Source organism: Anas platyrhynchos, chromosome 6 (assembly GCF_047663525.1).
Source record: "Anas platyrhynchos isolate ZD024472 breed Pekin duck chromosome 6, IASCAAS_PekinDuck_T2T, whole genome shotgun sequence".
Taxonomy (NCBI): domain Eukaryota; kingdom Metazoa; phylum Chordata; class Aves; order Anseriformes; family Anatidae; genus Anas; species Anas platyrhynchos.
This window is the reverse complement of record NC_092592.1, coordinates 19,236,861-19,251,512: the sequence shown is the minus strand read 5'-3', so window position 1 is coordinate 19,251,512 and position 14,652 is coordinate 19,236,861. Positions and strand designations below refer to the sequence as shown.

General features: G+C 43.7%; 1 protein-coding gene across 4 annotated transcripts in view; it reads left to right on the top strand.

Moving 5' to 3' along the window:
- The first annotated feature begins 822 nt into the window (after positions 1 to 822).
- VCL (vinculin) overlaps positions 823 to 14,652 on the top strand; it is a 62,382-nt gene continuing 48,552 nt past the window's right edge. For 2 of the 4 annotated variants that reach the window (XM_027459788.3, XM_027459787.3), the window contains exon 1: positions 823 to 1,317. In XM_027459788.3, the coding sequence (XP_027315589.3) occupies positions 1,150 to 1,317 (168 nt within the window). In that variant the 5' untranslated portion in view covers positions 823 to 1,149. The remainder of the gene's footprint in view (positions 1,318 to 14,652) is intronic. The other 2 variants (XM_027459790.3, XM_027459789.3) reach the window with 1 other exon arrangement.

Here is a 14,652-nt window from a genome sequence, read left to right as displayed (position 1 = left end):
CCTCGCTGCGGGGCGGGACGCCGTGAGGGGGACGCCGTGAGGGGAGCCCCGCGGGCGCGGCGGGGGCTGAGGGGGCTGTGGCCGGCCCCGTCCCGGCGCTCAGCGCACCACAGCCGCCCCCAGCGCCACAGCCAGCCTGCCGGCAGCGCTCCTCGACGGCTTAAAGCAGCAGCGCGGGCACCAAAAAAAAATTCCTTAAACAGACCAAACAGCGGCAGCAGCAGCTCCCCGCACCCGAGCTGTGCCGGCGCTGCCGCGGCTCCCCCCTCACCCCCCGCGGGCTTCTCCTCAGGGCAGCGGAAGCGCTGGGGACCGCGCCCGGGGCGTGCCGCGGGGCTGCGGGCACGGCGAGCGGAGCCGTGTGGGCGTTTGTGGGCGTTCGTGTGTGTGTGTGTGTGTGTGTGTGTGTGTGTGGGTTGGGGGGGGGGGCGCTCCCCTCAGGTACCCCCCGCGCAGGGGACGAGGACGGGCTGAGGCAGCGGGAGCGCGCACGGCGCGCGCCGCCTTCTCCTCAGCGGCCCCAGGGCGGGCGCCCGCAGGAATCCCGCCGCTCCCCCCCCCCCCCCCCCCGCGCTGCTCTCCAAGCGGCTTTAATCGTCTCCTTATATGGACAGCAGAATGTCTGACGTCACCCCGCGCTGGGAAACCAGCGAGCGCGCAACGCGGCTTGGCCGGGAATAGGCGGCGGGGAGGGGATGGGGGGGGCGCTGGAATGCTGACGGACGCGGCTCTGCACCACTGGCGGCGGCGGCGGCGGCGCGGCCATTGGGCGAGGCGGGCCGAGGGGGCGGGGCGGCGCGCGGGGCCGCCTGAAAAGCCGCCGCCTGGCTGCCGCCCCCTGCCAGTGCGGGGTGGGCGCCGCCAGGGGCAGGCAGGAGGGCGGCGGGTTCGAGTCCCGCCTCCGCCAGCCCGAGCCGGGAGCCGCCGCTCCGCTCTGCTCCGCGCTGTCGCAGCCCGCCGGGGAGGGGCGGAGAGCTCGGGGTGGATCCGTGTTGATTTTATTTCTTTATTTTTAATTTTTTACTTTTAATTTCCTCCCCGTTTCCCTGCTTCCGCGGAGGCCGCGGCTCTCCCGGTGCGGTGCCAGTCCGCGGGGCCGGAGTTTCGCCGGAGTTTGTGCGGACTTGGGGCCGCCCCGCCGCCGCCGCCATGCCCGTGTTCCACACGCGCACCATCGAGAGCATCCTGGAGCCGGTGGCCCAGCAGATCTCCCACCTGGTCATCATGCACGAGGAGGGCGAGGTGGACGGCAAGGCCATCCCGGACCTCACCGCCCCCGTCTCGGCCGTGCAGGCCGCTGTCAGCAACCTGGTGCGGGTGAGTAGGGGCGCACGGCCCGGCCCGGCCGCTCCCCTCACGCAGGTGCCCGTTAACGGCCGCTAACGGCCGCCTCGCAGCCCTGCCCGCCGCCGGGACGCGGCGAGGAAGCCCCCCAAAGCTTCATTTGTGCCCCCCCAGCGGGGACGAAGCCCCTCAGAGCCCGGCTGCCCGGTCTCGGAGCGGCCCCAACTGTTGCCGCCCGGGGCTCTGTGCTGCTGCCCTGGGCACGGGGAGGGTGAGGGCGAGGCTGGAGCCGCTGCTGCCGGCACCCCGCCCCGGGGGTGCCCTGCTCTGCTCGGCTGCAGCCGGAGGTGGCTGGAGATCAGCCCGGGTCGCTTCGGTTTCCTGTGAGCAGCTGGGAGCAGTGCGACTTCCCAAGGCACGAGTGTTTGCAGGGTAGGCTCTTCAGCCTGAGGAGTGCGAGTGACTAATGGTAGAAGTGTTTTCTATTAATACTTCTGTGACCGGCTGCATCAGAAGTACGGCAAACTGTTGCAAAGCAAAAATGTCTCGCTGGATGTGGAAAGCGCTGAAATGCTGCACGCTCGTGTTTCTTTAGCAGTTGGTAATACATGCCTTGTGCTTCTGTTAGGTTCACATTACATACTCTCGGGATTCATTTTAAAACATAACACACCTCTTGCTCAGTGTGATTCCTCTACATTCTTAAGCTGTTCATGGCAGGCATTATCTCTTGCCAAAAAAACTTTAACTTAAAATGGAACACTTTAACAACAGTTGGAAATGCATCACTGGTAACTGATAAATGCATTAAAATGCTGAAGTCGTGAGGCTTGTGGTATAAGAAGCTGTCAAGATGACTAATGCAAGTGATGTGTTTATTAGATTTCAGCCTGCAGTACTTGCTGCTGCAATAATAACTCGTCACTTTGAGGTTCTGCAGTGTAACTGTGGCTTCTGCTCCTCGCCACTCCATGACTTATTTCTATGGGATGTACTGTCAGGAACACTTCTTGCTTCTTGCTGGCTCAAGCTGGAACTCGTGAGTTCCACTGAAGAGCATTCTGCCTGCAGCAGTGCATTGGTCTAGTAGGTATATTGGCTGTAAGGGTGTGAAGCTGGAGTGTATGAAATACTTTTCCTTGAAAGGAAGACTTCAGATTAAAGCTTTGCTTCTGAGCTTAGCCTGTACACTGGGTTGTGTGATTTATTTATTTTTTTATGCCCCACCCCAAAGAAACCTAGTCTGATGAAGCACCATTTGTTAGAGAAATGAAAAAAAAGAATTCGTTTCTTTCTGCAGCTTGCTAATGCCAGTTCTTTTTTCATTTTGAGCCATTGTTTTCGAAGTCTCTGACTTGGTTTCTCTGTGTGCTAGCTTGATAAGGGGAAAGACTGGTAATTCACAAAGGGCAAACAGAAGTGTAACTTGAGTAGGTACTTAAAAGAAAAGATGTCCTGGTTTGGTATAACACAGCTTTGACTACACAAAATAATTAAGAAATGAAGTTACATTTCTTATCCAGAGCTGTGCTTTGAGTGCATCATTCTTAACATCTTTGAAACTACAGTTTCACATAAGCAGGGGTATTTGTTCAGTCAGGTTTTCTAATTGCTGGTCTTCTAGTGGCTTCAGAAAATGAATTGCTGGTGTAACCAAGACAGCCATGTGGCTGGGAGTTCTTCACATTTCCTGCTCTGTTTGTCTGGGGTTCACCATGTAGTGTAAGTATTGGGAAGTGTACATGATGGTGGTGAATACTGACCACCAGAGAAATCACGCTTTACCAGCGATGACTTAAGACATTGCAGCACCACTTAGCAGCTCCTCAGCCTATAGTAAGGGCACCGCAGTTTGGAAGGTGCAGTATGTGATCTATGAAGTTATTGCATTTGTAATCAACAGGTGGTGGTGTTGGAAGAGCTGAGACCCTCTCTTGTGTAAGGCCTTAGGAGGTGCCCTGTGTTGGGAAATGGGCTAAGAAATGAGAAGATACCTCCTTCAAGGAAGGAGCCACATGCAGTTACTTCCTTTATAGTTAATTTTGTTAATATTCCTGAGATACAAGTAACACAACATGCTATGTCCAGGATGGAGCAGAATTTGATATGTCTTCTGTAAGAGTCTTAAGTTAAAAATAGTTGATAAAGCACAAGGGAGTCTTTCGCAGGTACATCTTGACTACAAACCTCTGTGGGAGAGCTTTTCCTTCAGTTTGCCATTTGATATTCATTTCTGTATTTTCTGTCTGAAATGAATGTGCTATATTTATAAGTTTGTATGAAGCTACCTTTAGCCTTGTTTTATTTAAGGCTCGCACACCCAGGGACATCTACTAACACCTACTGTAGGTACACTTCCCAGCTTCCTGTCGTAGCTAGTTGCAAAGTCCTTCTAGGCAAGAAAAAGTTGAAGTTATTGTTGAAATCAATTAAACATTTGCTTAAGTTAGTCCCTCACCATGCTAAACACCAGAGACTTGTTCTGTACTTCTTGTATATTAGTTTCCACAATATGTGAGTTGGATTCTACCAATTCTAGAGTATGCTGATGCTTTTGTAGAACCTTTGTAGAACAGTCCAAATAGTTTAAATCACCTGATGACATTTGTTAACTATGAAATGAGGTACATGTTGTTCATGCAAAAGTTTTGTATGTAAAGATAAGTGGCAGGAGTTTTCTAAATAACCTTTGACTGGATCCAAGAATGAGAGGAGAAGGTTCAGATTAACACTGCAGGATGAATAATGCACTAAATGATATTTTTTTAACTGAAGATCTTAGTGTTTTTATTGGCTGGTATTTGGAGTGGATGTGTGCCCTGTATGGAGGGTTGGGGCTTTGCTTAATAGTTCTTGTAGCTGAAGATGTAATGCTGAAATGATAGGACTGGTTAGAAAAATATTCATCAACAGGCAGGGAGTAACTTGGTACTCGCCAAATGTTCTGTTACTTTAATGGGCAGTTAAATGGAGTTTGGAGTTCTGAGTGTTCAAAATTCCCTTGGAAGGAAAGGAACCTTGTGGTGGTTTGGTGTTCTAACTCTTGTAAAGCATTCATCAAATATCTACCTTTTAAGGAGGGATTTCTATTAAAGGTGTCTAATGGTAACGCAGAACATGGAAACCTATCACACACTATGTAATGCAACTTCAACAGTTGATAGGTAGAAAAAAGTCTCTACTTTCCAGTAGTGACCTTACTAACATTTATGTTCAGAGTGACGTTACACTACTGCCAAACACAGAAACCAAATTCTGCCCTGCCTTTTTAAGCTCAATTTAGTTAGTGCTTTGTATGGATTCTGGCTTTCTGTCATTACAAGCATAGACTACCCTTGTCACTTCACACTGGTGTTATGAACTGAACTGCTTCAGAGCAGAGTCTTTGTGGCTGTGCCAAATGTTGGCAGTTCCACAGGTGAAGCAGCTGAGTTGGACAGATAGGGAAGTAATTCTCTGCATGAGAACTAAGGTAATAGAGGGAACCTGTGAGGAGACTAAAGTATGCATGACTTAAATGCTGGAGTGGTGTCAGGAACTTGGGATGTTGCCTTTTCAGAGGCTAGGTTGTTGAACCAGATCAATATTCTGAAAGAGTTAACCTGCCTGGCTTGAGACCATTACTGTATTTCTGTCCTTCATCTCAGCTGAGCTTGATCTGTTTGAGGCAGGTGATGGCAGTGGAGTATGCTCATAAAAGATTTGTCAGGTGTTTGTAGTCACAAATGAAGTGGTTGAGATTGTGCAGAAGAGATCTGTTCAGACAGGTCAGCATTTCCTCTAACTGAGGATGCAGCTTCTGCCTTTCCATCCTCTGTGCTATCTGTGCTGTCCTCTTGTATTTGAATCTACATGTTTCATAAGGGTTTGTGTGCGTCCAGTTTCTATTAGATTAACTTTTATGGGGGAAAAATTGCTTTGCTCTCTCATGTAGTTAGTTATAACATTGGATGCTGTGCATGTATACAGGTTTGTGCAACTATACTGACATCTTCCTGCATCAAGAGCAAACAAGCTGGGCTAATCAGGAGTAAGGGTCTCTTAGATAGTCAATGTCTTGTCTTGCAGTCATGGTTTATCAGATGTTACCTCCAAGCCTTGCTGTCCAAGTACTAATTTAACATCAATGGGTATGATCAAGATTAAGCTTAACTGGAGGTTGTACTAGATGAGAGCAGCACTGTAGCGTTGGGTCAGGCAGGTTTCTGTCACTTCCTAAAGCTGTGAGGTCAGTCTCTTCAAACTGTCATCAGCTGAAGCCCACCCCATCCATGCGCAATCAGAACCACACAAAGGACTCATGAAACAGGCAAAGTTCTGTACTAGTACTTCAGTGGCATAAAGATTTAAAACCAAAGAAGTGTGGGAGAATGGCATTTAGTGTATGTGTAGCAGCTGTCCTACTTCATCCTAGTGAATGAAGCGATCACCTCAAGCAATCAGTATGTTCTGGGTGCACATCCGTGAGCCTCTCAAGCATGACAAGTTGCTGAGGCGTGTAGGGCTGGGCAGGAAGAGCTGTCGTTGTTTTCCTCTGACAGGCTGTGAATTGCCTGCTGGTACCTGCAGCCCACCAGACGGGAAATAACTCATAAATTTGTGGAAGATGTAGCCTGCCTTGAAACCCTTGTTACAACTGCAACAGTTAATCAAATGCATGGCTAAACACCCTTAATAAGGAGAAATACTCAGATGGTTGTGGAGAGCGGACTGGAAAAAGAGCATTCTCATCCCTAAATGATTTCTTCTGGCATAGCTGACTTACCTGCATCTCAGGGTATGCAAGATAGGAGTGAGCTCCTGGGGGTAACTTTTTGGTTTAGAGGAAAAATTAGCTTGCACTACTTCTATTAAGAGCCTTGTGGAGGAGGATGGAGAAGAAAAACTGAGCTTTTTCTGTATAGAGTTGTCTGCACAGCACAAAAGAAGGCTTTCAAGTCAAGAGTCTGCAGGAACTTGCAGAGTTCCTTTTCTTGGTGTGTGCAACTCCTCCAAGGAGATAAATAGATCAACCCCTGCTTCAGCCACCTCCCCCCAATGTGTTCTTATTGTATTTGTGTTCTTATTGTATTGTATCTTCATGCTGGAAGACATACCTTGTTCTAGTACCTCATCTGAACTGCACTGTGTTCAAACTTACTGCCAAATGGCGACTGAATGAGAGTACTAGAAGAGCCCTGGAGATCTTGTGAGAGAACAGACCTCTTCATTGTAGGCTACCATGCCTTATGTATAGTGGGAATGTGATTACTTCAAGGAATGAGTTTTCTTTTATATGAACAATTCTTTTTGAAGAAGAACACTTTATTTTGGTATACCTGCAGTTTCTTTAGGTTTCTTTTACCATATTGTGGGAAAAGTGGCCATATGTTCTGAGAGCTGATAAAACCAGTTAGGGCGTATGCATGGGGGTGGGGGAAAGGGTGATTAGTGATAAATTAGAAAGAAAGCAACTCTGTAATCACAAAAGCACATGATAATATCTTTCTTGCTTTTATCTGTTAGGGATCATCTTGACATTAGTAGTAAATCAGCTTCTGATTTGAGTGGAATTACCTTTTTGTTCTATCTGAAAACTTAGACCAGTGTCTTCCGTTAGCTCTAAAAGGAATCTTTTTGTTCTGTTCCTTTAAATGTATGTGGAGATGGTGGAGGCCTCCATTAGTAATTACAAGCAGCTTGCTCTTGGGCATAAAAACTGAGAGTAATATTCAGCAGTGGATAGTCTTACAGTGGTTGGTTGGGCTAAAAAGTTCCATATGCCAGCAGAATGGAGTATACCAGTCTGGCTCTGGGAAACTCAATATTTGCTTTCTCCTGTCTAAGTGTATCCCTCCACAGGGAGGACTTCTTAAATCCATACTGAGGGCCAAGGCTGAGGGGCTTCTTGCTCCCAATTTCTTGCAACTTTACTGTGTCATGTAGTGCTGCCTTGTGCTTTGAAGCTAGAGGCTATTCTTTTTCCTCACAGGGGTATCGGACTGTAGACATAAATTACTTTAGAGAGCTTTAGCAAAAGAATGAACCACATAGAACATAATTCAGTATGTCTTAGAGTTGGAGATGTGTAGCTTGACAATATCAGCAGGGTAATGTACAGGTGTCTTTCTCCTTCCCACTGTAGTTGTAATTTAGATTAATGATGCAAATCTTTAAGGGGACCGGATGGGCGGGAGGAGGATAAGCAGTGGTTTTAAAGTAGTGTTGAGCAAATGTGCAATGTTAGTGCTAGTGACAGGAGATTTCTGAAAACATTAAGTGGTGGTTGTTGCAAACGCTAGGTATGTTGGTTGGGTTCCACATCTGCTCGAGTTCTTAAACACAAACTAAATAAAACAATTTGCAAATACTTCTCCAGAGAACAGAATGGTCTGATTTGACACTGTCTTGATTATTGCTTAGTTTTGGCAGTGGCCTCACAGAGTTAAGTTTTTTTTTTTTTTTAATCCCCACTTCAGCTTGTATGCATTGTTCTGAAGTTCTTTCTTCTAACTGTATTATATATTGGGTCTTCCTGGCTTTGTATCTTTTCAGTTCTGATATGAAGACAAAGTTAGCAATATCAATTTTCTTCTGCTGCCAATTCTCCCTCTGTAAAGCAAGTCAGACAGGCAAACGAGATGGTAGGAAACTCTCTAGGTAATGATGGTTTTCTTCCTGTAGTGACAAATTCTATTTCATCATTTGCTCAGTCAAGTGCTGAGAAGCAATTCTTTCTGATATAGAGCCTGCCTCAGTAGCCATGGTTTTTAAATCTGGGAAAATGTTAACACTCCTGGCATTTATCTTTAAACATAACAATAGGAATTTGTGTTAGACATTGCCATTATCAAATTTGGACATGAAAATATCTTTAAATGTGTACAATTCATTTAGTGCATGGATGCAGAGTAGTTGATGTTTCACTGCATAATTTCTTCCTCAATTTTTGACATTAGGTAAGAACTAAAATATAGTGTGTTCTATAACTGGAGTCTAAAGTAATAATGTGTGTAGGTGCATGGAGATGCAGCACATGTGGGTGGCTGTTGCAGGTATCTGTACTTCAGAAGACACGAGGCATGTGAGATGACTCGCTGCAGAGAGGATTGAGATAAAATAAAGGCTGGATCTTACTTCCAGTTACAGATGCTTCACTAATATGGATCTGTGGATCTCTGTAAAACATGAGCTTAGCGTTCTAGCAGCTCAAAATGGAATTGGTAAAATATGTATAATGTTTGGAAGTAGGTCTGGTTTGTCTCTTTAAGTCAAAACTGTACTGAAGCTTTAGTAATGTGAGATCGCATAGAGAATCAATAGATGGTAAATGTTCCCTTCATTTGTTTTGCCTAATCATTCAAATCTGATGAGGAATGACTTGCATTGGCCCTGTCCTGAGACAAGAACTAAAGTTTTCTATGAAAACATGTTGAAATCATTTTTGAAAGAAAATCTTAATCTGAAGTAATAAATGTTCTGATCCTCCAGAATAATTACTTTTAATTGGGTGATGACCAATGGATAACTAATGAAAAAAGAAAAAAGAGGGAGCGAAACCCAACCATAATAAATCTGAGAGCCTTGCCATGATCATGGAAACTGTCAGCTTGTATTGACTCCTTGATGACTGCAGTTTGGATAGCTTGTCTTCTCCCTGTGAGAACATGTGTTGAAGCAGCTTCCCAGTAGCCTGACTTCCTAGCTAGGTTAGGAAAGTGATGATTCATGTCAGGGTTATCCAATAAAGAGCAGAAGACAGAAACAAACTGTTCCTGTAGAACACTCGTGTGCCTTGCTGCTCTTGGCTTAGAATCCATATGAAGAGACCTTGAGTAATAAAATTGCGTTCCATGTTCCATCAGTGGTTATGCTCACAGAACAATGAATGTGACATGATCTGTGCACTGAAGGTAGACTTTCCTGTGTCCAAACAGAGAGAATCTCAGGGAACTGGGAATGCTGAAGGCACGTCTTAGTAAAGGCTTCAGTGAAGAAGGCATTGAGTACCTCAGCCTTCTGTTCTATCACCAGACCCCCTCACCCATTCAGCACTGGGCCCACATTTTCTATGGTCTACATTTTGCTGCTGGTACACAAACGTTGTTGCTGCCTTTCATGTCCCTCACCAGTTTTAACTCCACATGGACTTTGGGGTTGACCATATGCCTGCATACTCAGTCTTGCTGTTTCTTGCCTGAGTCACCTCTCCAGTTTTCTGCCTCTTATATGCTTCCTTCTTAAGTCAGGGTTATGTCAGGAGCAGTCTGTTCCTCCATGCAGGCCTCCTGCCATCTTTGCTTGGGGTGTTACGTTTTGGAGCTTAAAAGGTAATCCTTGAAAACAACCAGCTTTACAGAACTCCTCTTCCTGCTAAGACTGTATCCAGTGGGATACAAGCAGATCTTGCAGGACAAAGTTCCTTCTCTGGAAGGCAAGGGCCTGTTTTATCTTGTTCCCGCCTTCCAGGATCCTGAATTCCACCATCTCACGGTCACTGAAGCAAAGGTTTCCTCTGACATTACCTAACCACTTCTTCCTGGTTTGCAAGCTCAAGGGTCAGTGAATTGCCTCTTCGAAGCTTAGAATGTGACAGGAAAGCTATAGTAATTTGTCTTTGTAAACAGTTGTATTATACTGGTTATATGATGCCCTAAAAAGGCTTACTCAAGCAACTGACATGCTTCACCTTGGTCTTCAGATGCACACAATGCATAAATGATGAATACAGTTCAGGAAAAGTACATGCTACTTTGAATAATTTTACACAAGTCTGAGCATAAAATTGTATGCAGTGTAAGATCATAGAGTCATTTAGGTTGGAAAAGACATCTGAGATCAAGTCCAGCTTTTAACCTAGCACTGAATTCCACCATTAAACCATGCTGCAAAGTTTTACATCTACACATTTCTGGAAGACCTCCAGGGATGGTGACTCAACCACTTCCCTGGGCAGCCTATTCAAATGCTGCACAACCCTTTCAGTGAAGAAATTTCTTCTAATATCTGGCCTAAACCTCCCTGGCACAACTCAAGGTGGCTTCTACTCATCTTATCACTTGGTGCCTGGGAGAAGTCCTTTAAGGTAGTTGCAAAGTATAAAGATGTCTGTGTATTCAGCAGCCATTCTATTCTCATTGCTCTCTAAACTCATGTTTAGACAATTTAAACTAAGTCTTGTATGGTAATTACAAAATTGTCTAAGTTTTTTAACTGTCTCAAAATATGCATGTTATTAATTCAAGGCAGCCTTGGTTCAGGTTAGCAGTAAGCAAAGACCAGAAAGCCACCTCCTGTGAAGATTGCAAGTTAAACATTTGTAGTTCATAAGGGTGTTCAGGAGTACCTGGTATTCTTGTGGTGGTGTTCATCTGGCAATTGACTTGTTCATTTGATGATAGGACAGACCTGCTTTTTGACATTTGATGAATACACGGATGATGCTGGGTGTTTGTGAATAACGAAGATGGGCATATTCCTCCTTAAATGCTGAAGAGTGCATAAAAAAAGCAATGGAAAGTAATTTCTTGAGTAGGTGAAGTGCCATAAATGCTGAAGTAACAGTGAGTGATAATTTCTGTAACTGCAAACTGTTTGAGACTGCTTTGGCCTGTAGTGGATAAATCATGGGTGTTGCCTTACTTAAGTCAGTGTGATGACAAAATAATGAATGCTTTTGTATGTTGAACAATGTTTGGTATGTTTTTGTTTTTTGATGAAACTAAAAAAAAAAAAGTTCTATAATGAAAGGAGCAGGTGTGATGACATGAGAAGGTTATTAAAGGCCAAACCAGAAAGTCTGTATGAACTTGCCCAATTGTAATCTTACAGCCACTTCCTGGACATCAGCTCCTTCTGTCAAGCAGGGAAGCTATCAGAAGCTGTGATCTGGAGCATGAGTTTCTCCAGCAGCGTCTCTTCCTCTGCTATCTTCAAACCTTTTCCTGCTTCTGGGAGAGACTGCTTATTGCAGCTCTCTTTGAGGAGGGAAATATTAATGAAATGTTCTTATGCAGGCCATGTTTTGTTTGCATTAATAATTTCCCTGGAAAGAGCAGAAACTGAGACTTGAACAAGATGGACTGTCAGTACATGTGAGAGCCACATAACGTGTTAGTTTTGACAAGAGTTTTTGGGCTGAACTTGGTTCCTGGTGACAACAAATCTGGTTAGGTTTTGAACAACTGGACTTGCCATTTAGGAGTGAAATATTTGTACATGGGTAATGAATGGCTAAAACTGTTAATACCAAAATGAGATACAGCAATGTGGAATTGAGTGAAATGATTAGTGCTCAGACAAGCTGGCACTTTCAATGTCTGTATTTCAACTCTATGGATACTAAACGTACTTAGAAGTTTTTAATATTGAAATATGTACTGAATGATAACGAAGCATTATCAGTATAAAAGTGCTGCTTCAAGCATCCAGTTGAAAGTTACTGGGGAGCTTACTTGCTAGTGCTGTACTTAATGGTGTATGTGTTTGCTTTCAAAACTTAAACAAAACTTAATTTGTTACTCTAAGACTGATCTTTTAAGTTTCCAATTCCAGTCTTTGAATGTGTATGGATAAGTTTAAACCCAAATCATTTAAGTCTGCAAAAGCTATTTTTAATAGGTCACAAAAAAAACACATATAATACTCAAGTTATGTTTAAGTATATAGATGTTTTGAAATTGTTGCACAACTTGCAAGGTTCTGTGTGAGAGGAGAAATTAGTAAACTGACTAGTATTTGTTGCACTATGCTGAACATAACTTAGCAGCTTTTACAGCATGATACTTCTGCTGAATAACTGGAAGATTAAGCAAATTGGTTTCTCCTAAACAAATCAGTTTCTTCCAAACTCGGGCAGAGCAGTAGTGAAAAGGTCAATTTTTATTTAGTGTGCCCTGATACAATGACAAAAAATTGGACTGTGAAGGGCCAGCAATTGCCAAATGATTGACTTAACTGTAGCAGCTGAGAAAGTGCTGCTTGATTCTATGCTGCTTTTTAAAAAAGTTGCCTTTTTCAGAAAATCAAGGAGTGGGAACATCAATAAATTTTAGTTTTGTTTCAGATTTCCTTCGGTCTTCCTCTGGAAAAAATGGTAACTTTACAAAGCATAGCACTACTTGCACTTCTGTGAAGTTAATGCTGGAGAGAACGTGCATTCCTCAGCTCCCTGAGCAGGCTGTTCTGGCACTTGGGCTGTCAGCCCAGCCCACCCCCCATGCAGCAGGAAGAAATGTATTTCTTCTGTTGTTCCCATTTCCTTCCCCCCTGCTTGACAGATTATTGTAACTCCGAAATCTAGAATATATTTTTTCTCCCAATTGCAAGCCAACTTCTGGCATAGTAATTTTGCTATTGTAGTTTTTGGTGGGGGCAGGTAGAATCTGACCTCTTCTCCAATTACTCGGGGTAGTGGAATGCTAAAGAAACTTCGTAATTCTGAAGCAGTAAATGGTTTGAAGAGCTATTTCTTAGCCTCTTTTGTGGCACATCTCTACATCAATGTTCTCGGCAGGAAGAAAAGGTGTCAAACAAACTCTCTCCTGCGTGTGGCTTTTGCTTCAAATATTTTGGTGGTGCTGATTTACTGTTGTATGTAGCATGGCATTGGTAGGGTATGAGGGGTTTCCTAAACTCAAAGGATATAGGTTTTGATTTCATAGCTGAGCAGTTCCTTTCCTCAGACAGGTGTTTTTCTTGGCTTGCTAGCTGCCCCAGAAATGTGTAGTTGTTGTCTCACACCGGTATAGTGGTTTCTAAGAAGAGTGATGCTCTTCTCTTCTGTTGCTTTTAAATTCAGAACAACTTCCTCAAAAAAAGACGAAGTGCTGTTGTTTGGGTTGTGTGTGAGTAAGCTTCTAAAAAACAGAATTGCCACCTATAACTAAAAACTAAATATGGTAGCAATTAGATAATATGAAATGGTGAAGGTGTTTTAGTTTCCTTCCATTGTTTAAGTACTTGATTGTGACCTTTTGAGTTTCTTGCTGATGCTAATTTTCTTGTTTCATCTAACCCAGAGCAGTTGTCAGATCAGACACTTTGTTATCTGATTTTATTAAAAACATGCATGCAGTTGGCAGAAGTCTGATAGAGGATGCTTTGTTTGCAAATTCTTTGTGGTGATTCCCACATAAGTGAGTCATATTCTACACACTGAATTAATTGCAGAGCAGGTATAAGTGGCCGTGAGCACTAGGTGCAAAAGCAACTTGGAAAATAATCATGTAATACCAAGTTTATGACACTGGTAAGGTTTTAAGGGTGCTGTGAATGAGCTCTGTCTCTTGGAAAACAGCCCACCATTTATAGTCCTTATTCTATTTAATGTAACTAGATACTGTTGTGGCTAACCAAAGCATCACGTTAAACATTTGAGCAATGATTTATGCCATTAACTTTACACTGGAATCAACTGTTACACAAGAAAAATGAGTCTCTTAAGAAAAACAAATTGCCTAATATCACTGCAGAAGATGAATAATCAGTGTAAAACGTTATGTTAGTGTATCTTCTGCTGGTGAAGAAACATTTACTATGGACTTGTCCCAGATTGTGAGATAAGTGCCTGTTTCTTCAACCATGTATGTATTACAATAGGGAAATATATATATATATTTTAAATAGTGAAAGGACCCAGTGAAAAATGTTTCCTTGTGCACTTTTACTTAAAAGTTGAGTTCTATTTAGTTCTTGCCTTTGCAGGTTGACTTGAGTAAACAAGTGAAAGCTGCATCTCTTACATGTTCCTTCCCTCCTTCATTACATTGTTTAGCCCTAAACCCAGTTTTAGTAACCTGTTAAGATCATGGAAGTAAATGCTGGAAATAAAGATTCAGATAAATGAGCAATCATCTGATGGGCATATGAGAACAAGTTTCTGGAGCAGAGCCATGAGTGCTGGGGAGGGAATAGTAAGAATTTCAGAACTGGTTGGAATGAAAGGTGGCTTTATGACAGTAGCTGTGTCAATAATGGTGTTTAGAGTAAGTTAAAACACAATGTCATGTAAATAGTGGGATGGTGAGTATTGTTCTGTTTGGCTATCTTGGTACTGATAAGCATCACTGCTGTTAGAGGCTAGAAGTGAATCTATATTCTCATTTTGTTGTGGCTTCAAGTCTGAAAATGGATGCTCTTTTTTGTTTGCTATCAGAAGTGTTGTTTGAACCTGCTTTTTCCTTTCTTGTGCTGCAAAACTCTACCTTCTTGCAGTGAACTGTGGCTGTGTTGAACCCTAAGAAAAAAGGAAGTCTTACTCAGGAACCACTGATGCTCGTGGGGGGAGTTCAGAAGGGAAGGAGTGCTGACCAAGCTTATATCTAATGAACAGAAGATACTAAAATTCAGTCTGATAGCTAACCTACACTTCTGGTTTTGCTACGTGAA